The sequence below is a fragment of the Hyalella azteca genome, unplaced genomic scaffold, assembly GCF_000764305.2.
Source record: "Hyalella azteca isolate HAZT.00-mixed unplaced genomic scaffold, Hazt_2.0.2 contig679, whole genome shotgun sequence".
In the NCBI taxonomy this organism is placed as follows: Eukaryota; Metazoa; Arthropoda; class Malacostraca; order Amphipoda; family Hyalellidae; genus Hyalella; species Hyalella azteca.
In genome coordinates, this window is record NW_025931018.1 from 86,438 (window position 1) to 103,648 (window position 17,211).

At 36.5% G+C, this 17,211-nt stretch overlaps 1 protein-coding gene across 1 annotated transcript; it reads right to left on the minus strand.

Annotated features, from left to right (window-relative positions):
- Positions 1 to 2,937: 2,937 nt before the first annotated feature.
- Positions 2,938 to 13,733, minus strand: LOC108677872. The gene is made up of 12 exons (XM_018166176.2): positions 13,550 to 13,733; positions 12,487 to 13,057; positions 11,574 to 11,650; positions 10,502 to 10,599; positions 10,120 to 10,259; positions 8,939 to 9,044; positions 8,270 to 8,353; positions 7,672 to 7,793; positions 6,877 to 7,029; positions 4,484 to 5,865; positions 3,910 to 4,033; positions 2,938 to 3,073 (listed from the first exon to the last, which is right to left on the minus strand). Exons 1-12 carry the CDS (start codon positions 13,607 to 13,609, stop codon positions 3,021 to 3,023), a joined length of 2,970 nt encoding a protein of 989 aa, XP_018021665.2. The 5' UTR covers positions 13,610 to 13,733; the 3' UTR covers positions 2,938 to 3,020.
- Between the last annotated feature and the right edge of the window lie 3,478 nt (positions 13,734 to 17,211).

Here is a 17,211-nt window from a genome sequence, read left to right on the forward strand (position 1 = left end):
CAATTTAATTTCAACAATCAATTAAATTAATTTTTTAATGTAATCAATTTAATATTTGCTACTTCTGAAGCATCCTTCTACGTTCCTTTTACTTTAATTTTAATTCGTTCTCTTCAGTTGTTGTTCTGGCTCCCCTAGCATATTCAAGCTGGAAAACATACCCTAGAATTATAAAAAAAAACTTTATTTAATTGATAATAATTTCAGCAATAATTGTTAATTTCGTGGTAGTGGCTGGGTTCATAATGATAAAATATCAACCTGAATTAAAAGTTTTGTTGCAATGGAAGGAGTAACAATAAAATATTGTCCACTCGAATTACAAGATTTATGGGGGTGGGAACATACTTGATAAATCATTATATTGATGTACCAGCATGAATTTTAAACTTGATAACTCATTATATTGATGTACCAGCATGAATTTTAAACTTGATAACTCAATATATACTCATGTACCAGCATGAATTTTAAACTTGATAACGATAAGGTTTCAAATATGCTATCTCAAACATGGCTAACAACTAAACAATTATAATCATGTATGACTACTATATGCCTTGAAGCTCGCATCCAATCTGTGGCCATCTTTTCTGGATGTATTACGCCATTTGAAACTACATGTATTGAATACAATGTATTAATCTTTGCCGTCAGCGTTATATGTGTGTTTGTGTGCCCACCGCCTTGTCACACAGTAGCGTTTAAACCTAAGATAAAAGCTCAATTTAATTTAGTACTCGTAAAACGAAGCCCCTATTCCGGTTACCTGAAGATTAACTTCTACGAGGCAATAAAGTAACAGTGAAATTATTTCCGAATGCGGTTTAATGTAGGACGTGCCATAATTTTTTTCATTTAGTGTTTTTTTGTTAAAATAAAATCTGATTATTTTCAGTTTTGAACTCCTGTAACGTGATCAGGTTAGTAGAGTGAGGGTTTTTAGTTTAGCGATCGCAAGTTTTCGCGCTCTTCATCATTAAACCATGAAACACTCGTCGATTTCCATTGGAACGTATGAACTAATTATTAAAGATTCTATTAACATAAGTTATCTAACTATTATGCCAGCGTAATGAACTAATCAATGGCTGCTAATCACAGCCATTCAGTATCTTCAGCTTGGCTAATTTGCTATCATTCGCCATCGATTAAATTACGTGTTATTTTTATGCAAAATAATGTTTTGTGCATGCACAATTAAATGTTCAAAGATTAATTTTTGAAGAGAGGGAGTCCGCAAGCTTACGGCATTATTTATTTTGAGGTTGACGATAAAATTCGCTAGTGCCTTAATTGCATGAAAATAAACTTTTTAACGCATTGACATTCATGTGAAAGAATTTCAATTAGTCGACTGAAATTAGAAGTATTTATGCGTAAAAAAGTAAAACGGCTTGAGTAATTCATGACTTTTTGACGTAAGAGAAACTATGGACGACGTTCTTCGAAGTTTACACCTATAGCAGTTGTTATGACAGAAGCGACGCTACCGTTTGTCGCAGTTTATAACTCACTATAAAGGAACGAATGTAACTCATTTACTAATAAACAGTGTGTCTTCTTACCCACTGAGAGTTATCATGCATCAAAATAGCAAGATTGTTTTTACGACCATTGTTTCAACATAATCTTTCTCCCAAGTTGTGTTAGCATCATCAAGGTTCCCTTATCACTGAAGGTTCCCATCTCCACCCTTCGCGCGATCTGCTTTCAGTCCAAATATTTTCATCTCTACAAAAACAAAGTTTGGCAGAGCATCAGACCTCTGATGTGCACAACTGAATACCAAATTTGAATGATCGGTGGCCGCCATAATACATCGGGTGGCCACCGATATTCCTGCGAAGATTTCGAGTCGGGGATGTATGAAGCTGTGATATCGAGCGGCTCTGATTGATCTGTAAACAGCCAGGCAACTCCTGAATATAGCGGCGGAGGTATGCCTCTACGCGCACCCAATGTCTGTGTCGGGAAATACGCTGCGTTCGACTTCAACCCCAAAATTTGTATTATTTGTAATACCAAAACGGAAAAATTGATTGATATAACTTTTTCTTACCAATCGTACATTTGTCGTGTTTATTTAATTAAAAAGCTAACTGCGTTCAGACTCAATTCTATTTCGCCTTGATAGCCGATCTCTGGTTATACTGTATATTCGTATCTTTCAACTTAAATTATTTATTCAACAGGGTGACTAAAAGAACTTTAGTTTGCTTTGCTCAAAAATTCGGAATGAAGATTAAAAATTGTTTGATTTTTAGGCTTCTTTGATTATTCGAAAATTTTCAACAATTTTCAAACAAAAACACAGTAGAGAAAAGCGAAAAACACTTATAGCTCGCATTGAAAACTATTTCACTTGAATAAACCTGGATACTTTTGAACATAATACAATGCTGCTAACCAAAGTAAACAGAAGATAAGTTGTAAGTGAAAGATAAATATCTCAATTCCCAAAGACTTCAATTTACGCAACAACCGCTCATGTGGGACACTGTCAAATGCCTTGGCAAAATCGAGGTAACTTGAGGTAAACTTGAGGTAAACTTGGGTAAACTTGAAAACTCGAGGTAAACTTGAAAATATCATTTCAGTTATTCCCAATCCTTCCTTACCTTCCCAATCCTTACTTTCAATTCTTCCCTAAAATGTAATCTTACCTTGAATCCTTCCATAAAATGTAATCTTACCTTCAATCGCAAATTTTTCCTAATTGAATAACATGCATTGTCTAGTATGTACAATGTGCTGCACGATGCGGCAAATACATGCAATGAATATATTTTGATATCGACAGAAATAGAAAAACTCATAATATATGAAAGTTCTTCATATGATCGTTACGATTACCTAATTCAATAGTTTTTCACTCTCAGTAAAATTGATCTCAATCAGTCAAACTGATAGAAAAGGGAAAATCAAATATTCAGGGCAGTATAATTCAGTGTATTGCTTCGATTGTATCTTATTCTCCCACACAATGCGCACGCTTGTTTAGTTTTACTTGTATAAAATCAACCGCATTGAGGCGCATCGTGCACCAGACTCCTGATCCAGCTGATGTACTCTGTAAGGCAGATAACAAAGAAGCGTTACTACCAGGGCCCATACATTCAAAAAAAGTTAAGAGATCGTATGTTCATCAGCCAATCATTGACGGCCTTTCAAGCAAAATATACCAATCATAGACAAGAGAATAGAGCGTAAGTACTTATGTTCACTTTGCGAGTTTTGAAAGTATGGCCCACTGTAGAGAACATGACAGTACAGTAACCTATGTGAGTACTTATGAAAAACCCCAATTAGAAAAATGAAACAATATAAATGTTCAAACAATCTAACTATTTGTAGTAGTATTTCAACTGCTAGTTAGCATTGATATTGTAACATTTATTAATTGGAAAAACAATGTCGTTCAGTATTATTGACACTGATCTTTCATTTCTTTCTTCGCTATTCAAATAATAGGCAATATAGCCTGTGTGTTAGTTTTCATTAAGCTTTCGTTAAGTCTAAAAGTCTTGATTGACACTTGATTATGGCACGAATTGACCAGCATAGAGATGACTTAGATGACCAATAATTTGTAACATAAAAAAATAAATTGCCAAAGTCAACCCCGGTGAAGGTAATGCCAACCATGAAGGCATGTACTGGAGTCATTCCAGCACATTCCTTTCTATACAATCACTGACATGAGCTATCGCACTTCAAGAACCATTCATTCGTCAACAAAAAAAAATACAAAAAATATAACTCAGGACTCACTGCCTTGAGTGGCAGAGAGCGCATTTTCTAGTCGACGAAAACGTGAAGTCACGGACGGACGGACGGACAGAAGGACATGACGAGCACAATAGTCCATTTTTTCCATAAATGAGAAAATGCGCTAAAAATACTCACTGGAAACTCTGGCGTAGACTCCTGGCTTGTTAGGGTCTCCACACTCCAGGCCCCATGAGACCACCCCCAGCTGCACCACGCGCCCCCGGTCGTCCTCTCTCATCAAAGGGCCTCCCGAGTCTCCCTGCGATAATGAATAACAGGAATAAATTCTAGCATATCTCAAAATTATTATAATACGTTATTTTTTTTAAATCCAACGATAACTGAGCGATTACTGGAATCTCAACTCAAAATATTCGTTGAGAAATGTTTTAGTGACATTATCATTGGACCGGGAAATAGAAGATGATTTGCTAGTATTTTTGTAGAGCAAGAAAAGGTCCCTGTAATTAGAACCAGGGCAAATCCATTCAAATTGGAACTTCTGAAGCGTGTGGTACCTGACTTCTGAATCGTGCGGTACCTGACTTCTGAAGCGTGTGGTACCTGACTTCTGAAGCGTGTGGTACCTGACTTCTGAAGCATGTGGTACCTGACTTCTGAAGCGTGTGGTATGTGGTACCTGACTTCTGAAGCGTGTAGTACCAGACTTTTGAAGCGTGTGGTACCTGACTTCTGAAGCGTGTGGTACCTGGCATGCGTCGGCGGAGACGTGGAAGTTGCTGGCGCATATAACCTGGTCTCCGAGGTCCGGATTCTGAGACACCCTCGTGTTTCTTGGCAGCCACGGCCGATTTACGGCAGGCACTCGGGGAGCAATTCCCAGCCACGCCCGTGGCAGATTTACGGCCCTGATTGCGCCTCTCTTGACCTCAGATCTTAGCCCCAAGTTGAGTTTTAAGGAACGTTTGTGTGGAATGAAATGCTTCTGATGCTTTCTATCGGATTCCTGTTCATCGTAATCGGCGTCATAGTCTGTTGTGACGTGATTTATATGTTCATCGTAGCTTTTCGTTTGTTTATCTCTGATAGAATCGTGATCATCGTATTCACTTTCGCCGTGATGGTCGTCTTCAAAGTCGTCTTTATGGTCGTTTTCGTGGTCATCAGCAGAGTTGTTGTCATGGTCGTATTTATAGGAGTTTTCACGACCGTTTTTACGTTCATCGTCACGATCTCCTTCATGATCGTCTGCATGGTCATGTTCATCGTCGCCTTCATCATTGTTGCCGTATTGTTGTTCTGAATTATTTGGTTCTTTACTGTCAGCATCCTCGAATTCGTTGGTAATCTCGTTGGAAATATCGAATTCGCGTTCATCATTTTCATTCTCATAGTATTCATGCTCTTCGTAATTATCCTCATTGTCTTCAAGCTCCTCATTTTTATCATCGTATTCGTACTTTTCGCTTTCATTCGAATCGTATTCATGCTCTTCACTATCATCTTCATCGTATTCGTTTTCTTCGCGATCATCATGAGAGTATTCATGCTCCTCATTTTCATTCTCATCTTGTTCATCTTCGCCTTGTACATCTCCATCGTTTTCATCCTCATCATATTCGTCCTCATCGTGTTCGTCCACATCGAGTTTGACCTGATCGTGTTCGTCCTCATCGTAATTGTCCTCATCGTGTTCGTCCTCATCGTGTTCGTCCTCATCGTGTTCGTCCTCATCGTGTTCGACCTCATCGTGTTCGTCCTCATCGTGTTCGTCCTCATCATCAACGTGATCATCCTCATCGTGCTCTTCCTCATCGTGATCTTCCTCATCGTGATCATCCTCATCGTGATCATCCTCATCGTGATCATCTTCATCGTGATCATCCTCATCGTGATCATCCTCATCGTGATCATCCTCATCGTCTTCATGCTCCTCGTGATCAATTTCATCGTTATCATCCTCATCGTTATCATCCTCATCGTGATCATCCTCATCATCTTCATGCTCCTCGTGATCAATTTCGTCGTGTTCATCCTCGTCGTGCCCTCCCCCAGCGTAGAGCCGCTTGCAGCGCTCACGTGACAGGATGTGCACCGTCGCCGTCAGCAGCTTGGAGGACGCCTCACCACCTGCGGTAGGCACGGTCGAGTCATCACCGATGCAAATTCATCACGAACGAAGGAATTTTCTATCAACACTTCATGAGATAAAATTTCCAGGGGATTTTTTTTCGCATATCACTGATTATCGGGTATTACATAATGTTAAATTAATGAAGCATTCGTATTAATGATAATTCTGCAGAAGTACTTATATCATTAGTCTGCTAAAATCACTAAATTGCCATAAATTTAATAGCAAAGAGAAAGCCAAATAAATTCACGAATTCTTTATATAGTTGAGCGCAAGGAGCCAAATTATATTACTAAAGAAGATGACATCACCCGGGCAGGAATAACATCCTCTTAAAAGCAGAAAAAATTAATTTCGAAATTATTCACCAACAAAACCTGCAAGTTAACATACAGAAAATACTACAGTTATAGGATTTTCAATTGTTTGGATAATGTATCTATTAGTCATAAACCTGGATGGGTTGTTACCATGCCATACGTTTAGTAAAAGAAAGCGCTCTATTACTAAAAATATTCGGATTCAGATAGTTATGTTGATAGTAGAAATATTATTCATTGTACTGTCCTCTACTTTATTAGCTCGTCGGAAGCAATATCAAGAGAATTACAAGTTTTCTTTCCGAATTATTTTTTTAATGTTATCTAGTATCTTTCGCTGGTGAACTATTGCAAATTTAGTTCTATTTTCGGTTGTAAGGCGTTATTTCTGCCAGGATGCAGTCAAATAGGATCTTTTATATAGTTGTGCGCGTTGCGCATCAGCGTACGTCGGAATGACATCACGTATCTTCTACATCCGGGTTTCTGAACCTCGCGGCAGGAGTTTTCGTGTGAACCAGCCACTTTCCATACCATCTCACTGTGTTGTGCACCATCCAGCTGAACATTGCGTTCGTGACAGTGTCTATGAGTGATTTTTAATTACTCAGTTTCACCTCTGGTCCGGATTTAAGGATTTCGGAATCGCTCTATATTTTTCAAATATGTAGATGGGTTTCAACTTACCATCCGTGACAAGCCCCCAGCCAGCGACAGTTGCGGCCATGTTGTCGATCATGAGGTCATCAGATGGCAGACAAATCGGGCGAACGCGACCATCGCCTTTGTCGTAAATGTCACTGTCCACCTCCAATATCGCTATGTCGTTAGTCATTCGATCTGTAATCAAATCATTACCACGGATACTTATTTCCAAAATTTTTTGCTATATTCATAATCACCAATCATCCCGAGATCAATCCACCAATTAGCACTCGTCCCGAGAACACTCACTAATCCTTCTTTCAACTCCAATAACTTAACCTGACTCGATTGAACTTCTGCGCCACAGAGACGCAGGTATATAGGCAATTATTTATGACACTCCTGATACCGAGATACGGTTGATTATTGTGTAATGACACACACGTGCTTCTCCTGGGGACTTTACTTGAGTCATCCCGATGAATAAAACTTGAATTATAAAAGCCTATAGGAAAATTTCATTCTAATTGTGCATATTTCTAATTACCCTATGGTTTTTAAACTAAACAGAAGATTTGCAATTTGCAAATTTAAAAATCAAATATTTTTTCAACTGCCTTATGCGCAGTTTGAGACTCAGTTAAATAGTTTAAATTCGCTAACAAATATCGAGCGAGCCTATAGCATTTCCTGAATTTTGGAACGATTCTATATGCTTGTATTCTAAGAAATGCAATAAAGATCTTGTGGCAGCTATAACCCAACATAATATCTTTCACTTAATAAGTCATCAGTTACAGTGATATTAATGTGATGCAGCTACCAACAACCACTCACCTTCATCGTAACGCGGGTGTGGGATTATTGTCTTCACCATCAACAGTTTCCCGGAGTTAGTTTTGGACAAGTCGGTGACCCCAACCATCGCTGCCAAGCGCGACGAATCCTTAAAAGGCAACCTGGAACATTGTAGTGAGCAACCGACATTATTTTTGGTATCGAAAGTTATTTTTTTGACATATTGGACCGTTAAAACAATCCAACTATGAAAAATAATTTCAGGACTTTTTCTGACTTTTGTGTTTCTAATGTAGAAGTAATAAATTTTCGGTACACCATTTCAAAAATTCATGTATTATTTAGGTGTGTCTATTTTTGATGGTTTATTATTCATATTGTAATGCAAATGTATGCTGATTAATTTCTAGCTGTTGGCCGACTATTGTGGATCATTGTTGAGCTGACCTGTACAGAGTAGTATTGTTCTTAAAACGCTTGCACGGATCACACCTGAATGGCACTATCAACGACACGGACGCTAAGTTTAAGTGGTTATAGGTACCTTTCAATTATTTATCAAGGCCTGACTAATATAAATATAATGAAATGTGTTCTGTAATCTAACATAATATGTAATATAACAAACAATACTGACGGCTTAACGCAGTGAGCTGCCGTCAGGAGCCAGCGTCGACTGATGACAGAGGCACCACAGAAATGTTTATTGCCATAAAGTCCTCTGAGAATAAAATTAAGACTGTATTGTATTTAAGACCGCATTTGTTGATTATAAGTCTTCCTATCATTATAATTTGAACAGTGGCATATGGACACAATTTTAAAGCTTACTCCTCTATAAAGTTTTAATTTAATGTGAGTGAAAGTTTAAGGTAATACATTTTTTTGCTCAAATTGAATTCCAATTAGCACCGGGTTGCGGGCGCTAAATTTTTTGTAGGCGAGACATAACGTAAGAATTCAATGCTTTTTATTTAGTTCAGATTGTGTGCATGAAATGACACGCAAAATTTTGAATTAAATTATTATGAGAAGATTTGGCCGATTACTTTGCTTGTTATGCAAATGTCATGGTGAGGAATTTCTTGACTATCAAAAAGAAAATATCAGAGAATATCAGCTGCCTGAAATCAACTCTCTTGGGCATTTGAATACAGAAATTGAGCAGAATCGAGAATATGGAAATTTACATAAATGTAAATTATATTACCACAGAAATTTTTAATAAGTCAGAGTTTTGAGGGAGTTAATATTAAGAGAGTTTGTTTGAAATTTAAGCCGCTACTCGACTGAATCATTCGGTCACCTGTACAAGAGGCTCGCCATCCACGGCAGTTGGCCTTCCTGGCTCAGGTGGCCGCCGATAATTCGGCTTCCATCTGCCGCCGTGGCATATGGCGGCTCCCCGCAAGCTATAGAGGGCAGCAGCATCGTTTTACGTTAGTTTCATTGAAATTAATGCGCGATTTATTAATTGATCGGCAATCCTACGTAGTTGAGCTAAAGGACTGAAGGCAACAACTGCTACGATGGAAAATCAGCTACAACTGAGAGTAAATTATTCGACATCGGCAATAGAAGTAATATTAAATAAAATAATTTTGTTTTTGAAAAAAATTTTCGGGAGTTTTCTTAAATTTTTTTCGAATTTATAAACAAATTAAAAAATAACAAAGTTAAAAAAACTATTTGGCACTGCTGCTTCTCATTAACAGATAACACTTTACTCAGTCCATTAACTATAACCTATTGTTTTTTCTCACATTAACAAATTGTACCTCACACACTCGAAATTTATCGACCATTCATAAAATTAGTAGGACTCAACAGCTATTCTTGTATTTATCAGACGGGCGAGGCATTTATACCTCATGCTATACAGGGTTGGATTTACATCACTTACAGCAGTCTGCTAGTATTAGTGAAATTATTCTAACACTTTAATATGAGTGGAATTATTATGACGTTTGATCAAACATATACACGACTGTGATCTGTTGACTGCTGTCGTGTATGACGCCAAGGGCATCTAGCATACGAATTACGGCAGTCTAAATATAGTGCTACAATTTAATTGACTAGAATGGCATCTGTCGTGACTTATCTAGTCATTTATCATGGCATTCATTGGCGCATGCACGCAGAATTTTTAATCTTCGCCATCCAGGCCATCTCTCTCTATACTGACGGCAGACTTCAAGTATTTACATTTACCGAGCATTACCGACTTGAGTTATGATGCCACCAAAATCATTTATCGTGACATTCACCATGACATTACTGTATTGACAAAATCATTACTGTATTTCCCGTCAAAAACACCCATGACGTCCAATACTGATGTTTCTGTCGAAAGTTTGCGGTATTTTACAGGAAAACGTCCACGGCGACTGTGCCAGTGAAAATTTACAGACTCGTCAGCTTCTGATTTGGAGTACCAGAAGCTGGGGCGACTCTAAATTTTGTTAGGGATATGCAAGTACTCACGGCAGTGAACGGGCGCGACAGCGGCGGCGACGCAGCGTATTTCACCGCCGGGGCGGCGCAGAGAGACCTGCAGGGCGGCCGTGTAGGAGCCGTGGCTCGTGAAGCGGTACTGCAGGGGCGTGCCTGCGAACCGCGCGTCGCTGGACACAGGCAGGTAGTTATTAAACTTTATTTATGCACGATCAAGTATTAATGGTTCAGTCCAAATCTATTATTTTATCGTATAAATTTATTTATATTTTTCAAAAATTCAAAAAGTATCTTGAGTAGCTTTAAAACGAGTTTTTCCCGCCCCCTTTTCTGTACTCAAGTAAACCTTGATTTTCACTAGCAGTTTCGGTCAGATATTTCAGAGGGTATTGCACTTTCATGAGCTCTGTACCTGGAGAGGTTAACCATCTCCTGCCCTTGGAAGTCGAGCGTCAATGAAACGTCGGAAAAATTACAGTTCACCGTCACCACCGAAGAAACGTCCTTGCACTGAAAACAGAAAAGAAAAAATCTCCAGTTTTCCTGACTCTGTTTATAAGATCGCGTGTTCTCTGGAATCGCGTGTACTCTGGTGACGCAAATTTAAAAACAAATTCTGATATTCTTTAACAAAATAAAATAAGAACTATGTACACTAGCAATATGATAGGATGGGATGTCTTTTAAAATTTACTCAAGATTCAAGGAAAATTTGTCCATATCCTGACAGGAATCATAGCCTAATTTACGAGTTATTAATTTTTTAAACTGATCATAAAATTATTGTGTTAAGGGGAGCGTCTAGGGTAAAATTTATCTCGGCTATTCACAAACTGAAAACAGAAAAAAAATCTCCAGTTTTCCTGACTCTGTTTATAAAATTGCGTGTTCTCTGGAATCGCGTGTACTCTGGTGACGCAAATTTAAGAACAAATTCTGATATTCTTTAACACAAGAAAATAAGAAATATATGCACTAGCAATATGAAAGGACGGGATGTCCTTTAAAATTTACTCAAAATCCAAGGAAAATTTGTCGATATCCTGACAAGAATCATAGCCCAATTTACGAGTTATGAATTTTTTAACCTGGTTATAAAATTATTGGGTTAACGAAAATTCCCTTATCAAGTGGAAACTTGAATGCAAAGCATATGAAATGAATCCTGAATAGCTTTGAAAAGTTATTTTTTCGAACTCACAATGATGTTCGCGCAATTTTTTAAACATATCAGAGACCCAACATGAAATTCTGGATGATAAATATTGAACTTGAAATCAGGGTGGAAACTTGAACAGGGAACTTGATAACTTCTAAGATCACTACATCAAGAGGGAACTGTAAAAAATCTCTGAAACTTTTAATGTAATTAATGTATTTTTTCAAAAGACATTTTTTATCTAAACCAAATGAGTGCAAAATTTATTGTCTAAGATAGTTATAATAAAATCAAATTCTTATAACTGGGAAATTACCATACTCACTCTCAGGGCGACGGAAAATTTTGCGGCGCGAGATGTGGGCACTTTTATGACCGTAGGTTTTGCATCCAGGAGCAGAGCTTGAAAAATCTTAAATTAGAGTCATACTTATAGCTTGTGGAGGTGTTAATTGCAAACATAAACAAAATTAACTGGCGGTTTCATGCCTATTTTTTCACGGCGTCGCTTCACTCGACGCATGTGGGTTTATTTATTCAACATTTTTTGAAAATATTACTTTTGTTAGCGTCACTTTGGCGTACCTCTATCAGTTGCGTTCCCGCATGTTCACATGAAGAAATCACTTCAAAAGACATGATCGCAGCAATGTTTAAAGTTAGTATCAACCGTTCATGTTGTATAATATATTAGGTTACTCTATATTTCGTTTCGTTTCTTTGAAAGCCAATAAATATGATTATGCACTAAATATTATTTAGGTTTTTATCACAAAGTCATGTTTTTTGGGAGCTTAAACGACATAATCATTTTTCCTGAGAATATGTGCAAAACGTTTTTATTGGGAAATACATCACCTTGGTTGTAAGTGTTACGAACACCATGCATTCAATCTCATATGAATAGTTGGATTTGATTTTTTCTCATTGAGAGAGTGATTGGGAGTGAAATGATCTAGAAAATGAACCTCTTACAGAGGTTCCCATTTCTGACTTGGAAAATTTACTGTAGATGCCGTTCCTCTGCCGCTGAACTGCAATTAAATCAGTCCTCAAAACCACCGTCCACCATTTTCCCCACTTAGGATTCCCAGATCCTATAAGATGCCTAGATGCTAAGGGATGTTGTATAGGTGATACGGAACTCGTAGCTGTTATAGGATATAGTTCAGGATGCAACTGAATAATCAGATACCGTTATATGTATAGGAATACTCGAAGGTATGATAGATACTCACCTTCTCCTTTTATTTTAATTTGGTTCTCCGCGAGAAAATCGTGAAGACGATTTGTATGCGACGATTTTCCACGATGTTCGATCGAAATATTTCCATTCTTTCCCTGGAGTTTAGACGCGTCAATATCCAAACTCGTGAGTTGAAATTTTTGTCTTTCTTCGTATAAATTAGGAAAAAAACTTTCATATGGAAAAATTAGTTGGTTCTCCTGGATTTGGATTCCTGAATATAAGGCGGATGAATCGAACTGCATTAGGTAACTGCCGCTGCTGGTTGAAAAGGCCTGCGTTTGTGGACTTGCAAGCTCCGTTGTCACGTTGACCGGCGAGGCTGGCGTAGGAGAGGCTGGCAAAGAAAATACTGGCGTAGGAGAGGCTGGGGCAGGAGAGGTTGTCGTCGAAAATACTGGCATAGGAGAGACAGGCGTAAGCGGGGCTGGCGTAGGAGAGACTGGCGTAGAAAATGCTGGCGTAGAAAAAGCTGGTGTAGGAGAGACTTGTGTAGGCCAGTCCAGAATAGAAGAGGCTGACGCAGGAGAAGCCGGCGTAGGAGAGGCTTGCGTTGCTAATATCTGAAGCATCACAAAGAAACTAAATTAAAACAATTCTTACGAGGTTAATTTTTGGTTAATTTTGTTTACGAGTTATCTAGCCTTGAGGCTCTGCTTTTGTATGTAACTCTAGATCACAAAGCTTTCAGGTTCATAAAGCATTACCAATGACACACAGAATTCAAATTTTAAACACACAGGTTAAATCATACATAATTTAAAAATTGTCGACCATACAACTAACTTTGAGTCTGTCTGTAAAACGATCAAACTACATTTTACTTTTCTCTTCTGCGAACTGTATGAATATTTCAGACAAATCATTGTATATTTCAACCATTTATTTCAATCAATGCTGTAAATAATGTCTGATTTGTTCACTTCTAAATGAAATAATTTTTTATAGTTCAAACAGCATTAGTCAGATTTTAAATATTTATAGATAATTCGTATCTATATTTAGTGGTATTTAAAAACTAGAACTGTATTAGTGGTATTTAAATATGAACTCACCATCCGAGCGGCCACCATCATCCAGAGAACATGCACCGACCAATGATTGTTGGGAGCCATCTGTATTAGCTTATGTTTAGCTTTAGAATAGGCACTTATAAGCTTAACTATTATCGCAAAATTAATAGACACGATTAGCTCCTTATTTATCGATTAATAACTCCGATTAGTAAGATCAGCGATATCCACCTGTGCCTTAATAGTTAGTTAATTAATTGACACAATAATATACTATATACAGACACGATCAATGCTAATTAAATTACAAGATTGTTATTATGAATCAATGTTATTCCAGAAGAGAAATGAATATCAGGATCAAATAAATATAAATAACTCAAGTAATTAGTAAGGTTATGGAATCTATGCAAAAGATAATCAAATTCATTGATACGATGAAAACAAGATCGAAAATTGAAATTAAAAACAGACGCTTTGAAAATTTTTACCATATAAAAATGATGACTAAATATAATTAAATATTTCGACTATAACCCCAAAGTCTATTATATTTAGTAATTATTCTTAGTTGGTTGTTTTGTGAGAATTTTAATTAATTCAGTACACTTTTACAGAATCTGAAATTGTTACATGATCCAAAAAAGAATATTTTTTCATTTGTATATTCTTGAATAGTTCAAAAATCAATACTATTTATTTAACATTCAAACCGACGGAAAGAAGCCGTCGAGTACGCCTGTTGGACCACAACTGACTTGCCGTTCCGCTTGCATTTTATAAAGAACTCGGACCAGACAACACAATTATGACCTCACGAAAACACTTGCGACCTACATGCCAAAATTGTCTTCTAAATCAGCGGGATGTCCGGCAAAGCTTAAATTGCCTCTGTTTTCTGACCTCAAAATATGAATGAGATCACTAATGATAAATATTTCCGAGAAAAGTTAAAAGTTTATTTACTGTCATATGACGTTTTCTTCTAAATTACTCGGATGCATAACAACTGCAACATAGGTATCGTATTACATATACACATAAAGAACACTAACGACATCTATTCTCTTGTTTTGGCAGAGTTTTCTTCAATGCATCTCAATCCAATATTTGTTGGACGGGCTTGACGGTATCAGTAGTAACAAGGATATTGAGCACGTCGGGGTTAAGTTAAAATAAACGAGGTCTAAGTCTGGGTGAATTGCATATTTTACATTTATAATTCATTAAATAAAATTACTACCATTAAAAACATTTCCTTTACATAGCATTTATACCATTAATAACATTTTTATTGCATAACATTAATAAAGTTTATTTCATATTTTTGTTGCAGAACGAATTCTCGCATTTGTGTGTTCACTCATCTTTTTGTGTATGGTGAACTTACAACATACTTCTAACCACTCCGTGAATAATAAATATTTTATACTAACTGCGCCTAGCTTGTAGTTGGTGATTCAAATAAAATTTTCATTTCTTGTTAACATTGCAATTGAATCCGACATATTGGCTCTTTTTATTTTATTATCTTATTAAAATCGATTAATTTTTAATTAATTTTAATTTACTCTTCTTAATATGGTTGACTGAAAATAAATCAAGCAACTAACTTTATTGTGATTTAATCATCAAAATTTCAATTTTTTGGCAAACGTTTACATCAACATAGTCCGGTCAATTTTTATTTATTTATTTATTATTCTATTATTTAAAACGTCACTACTTGGATAAAAACTTCATTGATGTCTCTAAGTGTGCCGTGGCTCCAAAAAGTTAGCCCTCATAATACTTTATAACTACAAGTGATAGTTTGTCTTCAGTCTGAAAGTGAAATGTTAGCCAGACGTGATAATTACTAATCTTTTTCACAGCCTGGTCAAGGTGTCATCAAATTAGAATAGAACACCTGCGAAATTCTTTAATTAAAATTTTTCTTATTCGAATTATTATTTCTCTTAATTTTCTGAACTGAATATAATTGTTTCAACTACTGAACATCGATTAAATTATTTTGATACCATTGTGCGAATACAAGCATTTCGTTCCTAATTTTTCGATTATCATTCAACTGTAAATTTGTCGTACACTTGCCCAACGCATTAAGCATGACAAGCGAGCAGGGCTGTCACGTTAAGCACCTGCATTTCTTGAAGCAATGCAACAGAAAGCAAGGAACCCGCTGAGATTCAAGGAAAGATAAATGAAAGCTGGTAATTCATAGCAAATTCAGTGCGCAGAAGGAGGCTAACTTCGGGGTTGTATTATCACTATTCATCTGTGCATGGTTGTGATTTTTATACGTGCGTGAATTATGTATATGCCCAGTAATACGGCGAATGATTGGATTTACGGCGAAGAAAATGGCGTGATACGCCGTATGGCCATCCATGCGTAGCAATTGAGATCCATTAGCCAAATAAGATCCATTAGTCACATAAGCCATATAAGATCCGTTAGCCACATGAGCTATACAAGATCTGTTAGCCACATAAGCCATGTAAGATCCAAATTAGCCATATAATCCACATACAATAGCTATTTAAGATCCATTAGCCATCCATTAAGAATACTGTCATGATACGTCACATTGCTATCCATGCGCAGCAGAAAACACCTTCGCAAAAAAAGAATCAATGCGAAAAAAAATTAAAAACAATAATACCTTTCAAGTTTCTTATAGGGATTTTTTCAAATTCCAACGAATTTTCTCGAATGGGACAGTAAAACGGACGGTTTTTTTTACACATGTACTCAAATTCTTGAAGGGAAAAGCTCTGAAAAACATTAACTTAATAGTAAGTATTTCGTACAATTTTTAACTTTTAACGGCAGTTTATTCGATGTTCGTCTCGTTACAACATACAATTATTAAAAATGTAAATTTGTCCATAAATATTTTGAAATATATTTTTCGAATCAACAATATTTTTGAAAGCAACAAAAGGTCACGGACATGACGTCATGATATTTAAAGAAAATATGTTATCCGTGTATAATATGTATTAATACGTAAAGAAAACATGAAAATGTTCAACGTTAGTTCATTCACAGAAATTACAGAGAATTATAATTACCCACAAATTTAGTAAGTTACGCTTTAAGTTCGCAACTAATAATTTTTCATGCTAAATGGAACTTTGTTTGAAGTTCTCGCTAAAAAGACACGTCGATATTTAGTTAAGCAAAAGAAAAAGTTTTCAGAACAATTGTAATTTCGTGTGAAACTGCCTTCGTTATTACGTGATAAAAAAACATTATTCCCCAAGCATCCTGTCTTTCAGTAGCAACGGGCCTCTCGTGTTTACAAACAGGATTGTTTGTTCAGAGTGAGTGGTTGTGAGTTATTATAGTGTGCCTTTGATCATTATCATAAAGTAGCTCTATAATCACCTATTCATTTGATCTGTTGTCATACAAAGCATTTCGTCACTGACGCGTTGATTAGACCTTACGCAGCAATTCTGATATTTGAATTTAGGGTAAAAATTGATTAGCAAAAAATTTTTTCCCCGTCACAGAAATACTTTTAAATGTGTGGTTGAGAGTTATGTTACACAAAAGTTCGAAGCAAAGATTTGATGCAGGAATCAACAATTTTAATTCGTGATGTATATGTTATTCATCCGTCAATCAGAGCGATTATTTCTGTTTGGATATTAGATTATGTTCCAGCTTTTTTCTAATTATTTGTACATCATCGG

Bases quoted from the DNA above. Each gene is read 5' to 3' on its own strand.
- LOC108677872 (XM_018166176.2), bottom strand. From the start codon at position 13,609: ATGGCTCCCAACAATCATTGGTCGGTGCATGTTCTCTGGATGATGGTG. The intron at 13,058-13,549 runs GTGAGTTCATAT...GTGATGCTTCAG, and splicing joins TGATGGTGGCCGCTCGGATG to ATATTAGCAACGCAAGCCTC. The intron at 8,354-8,938 runs GTGACCGAATGA...TTTTATTCTCAG, and splicing joins ATGGCGAGCCTCTTGTACAG to AGGACTTTATGGCAATAAAC.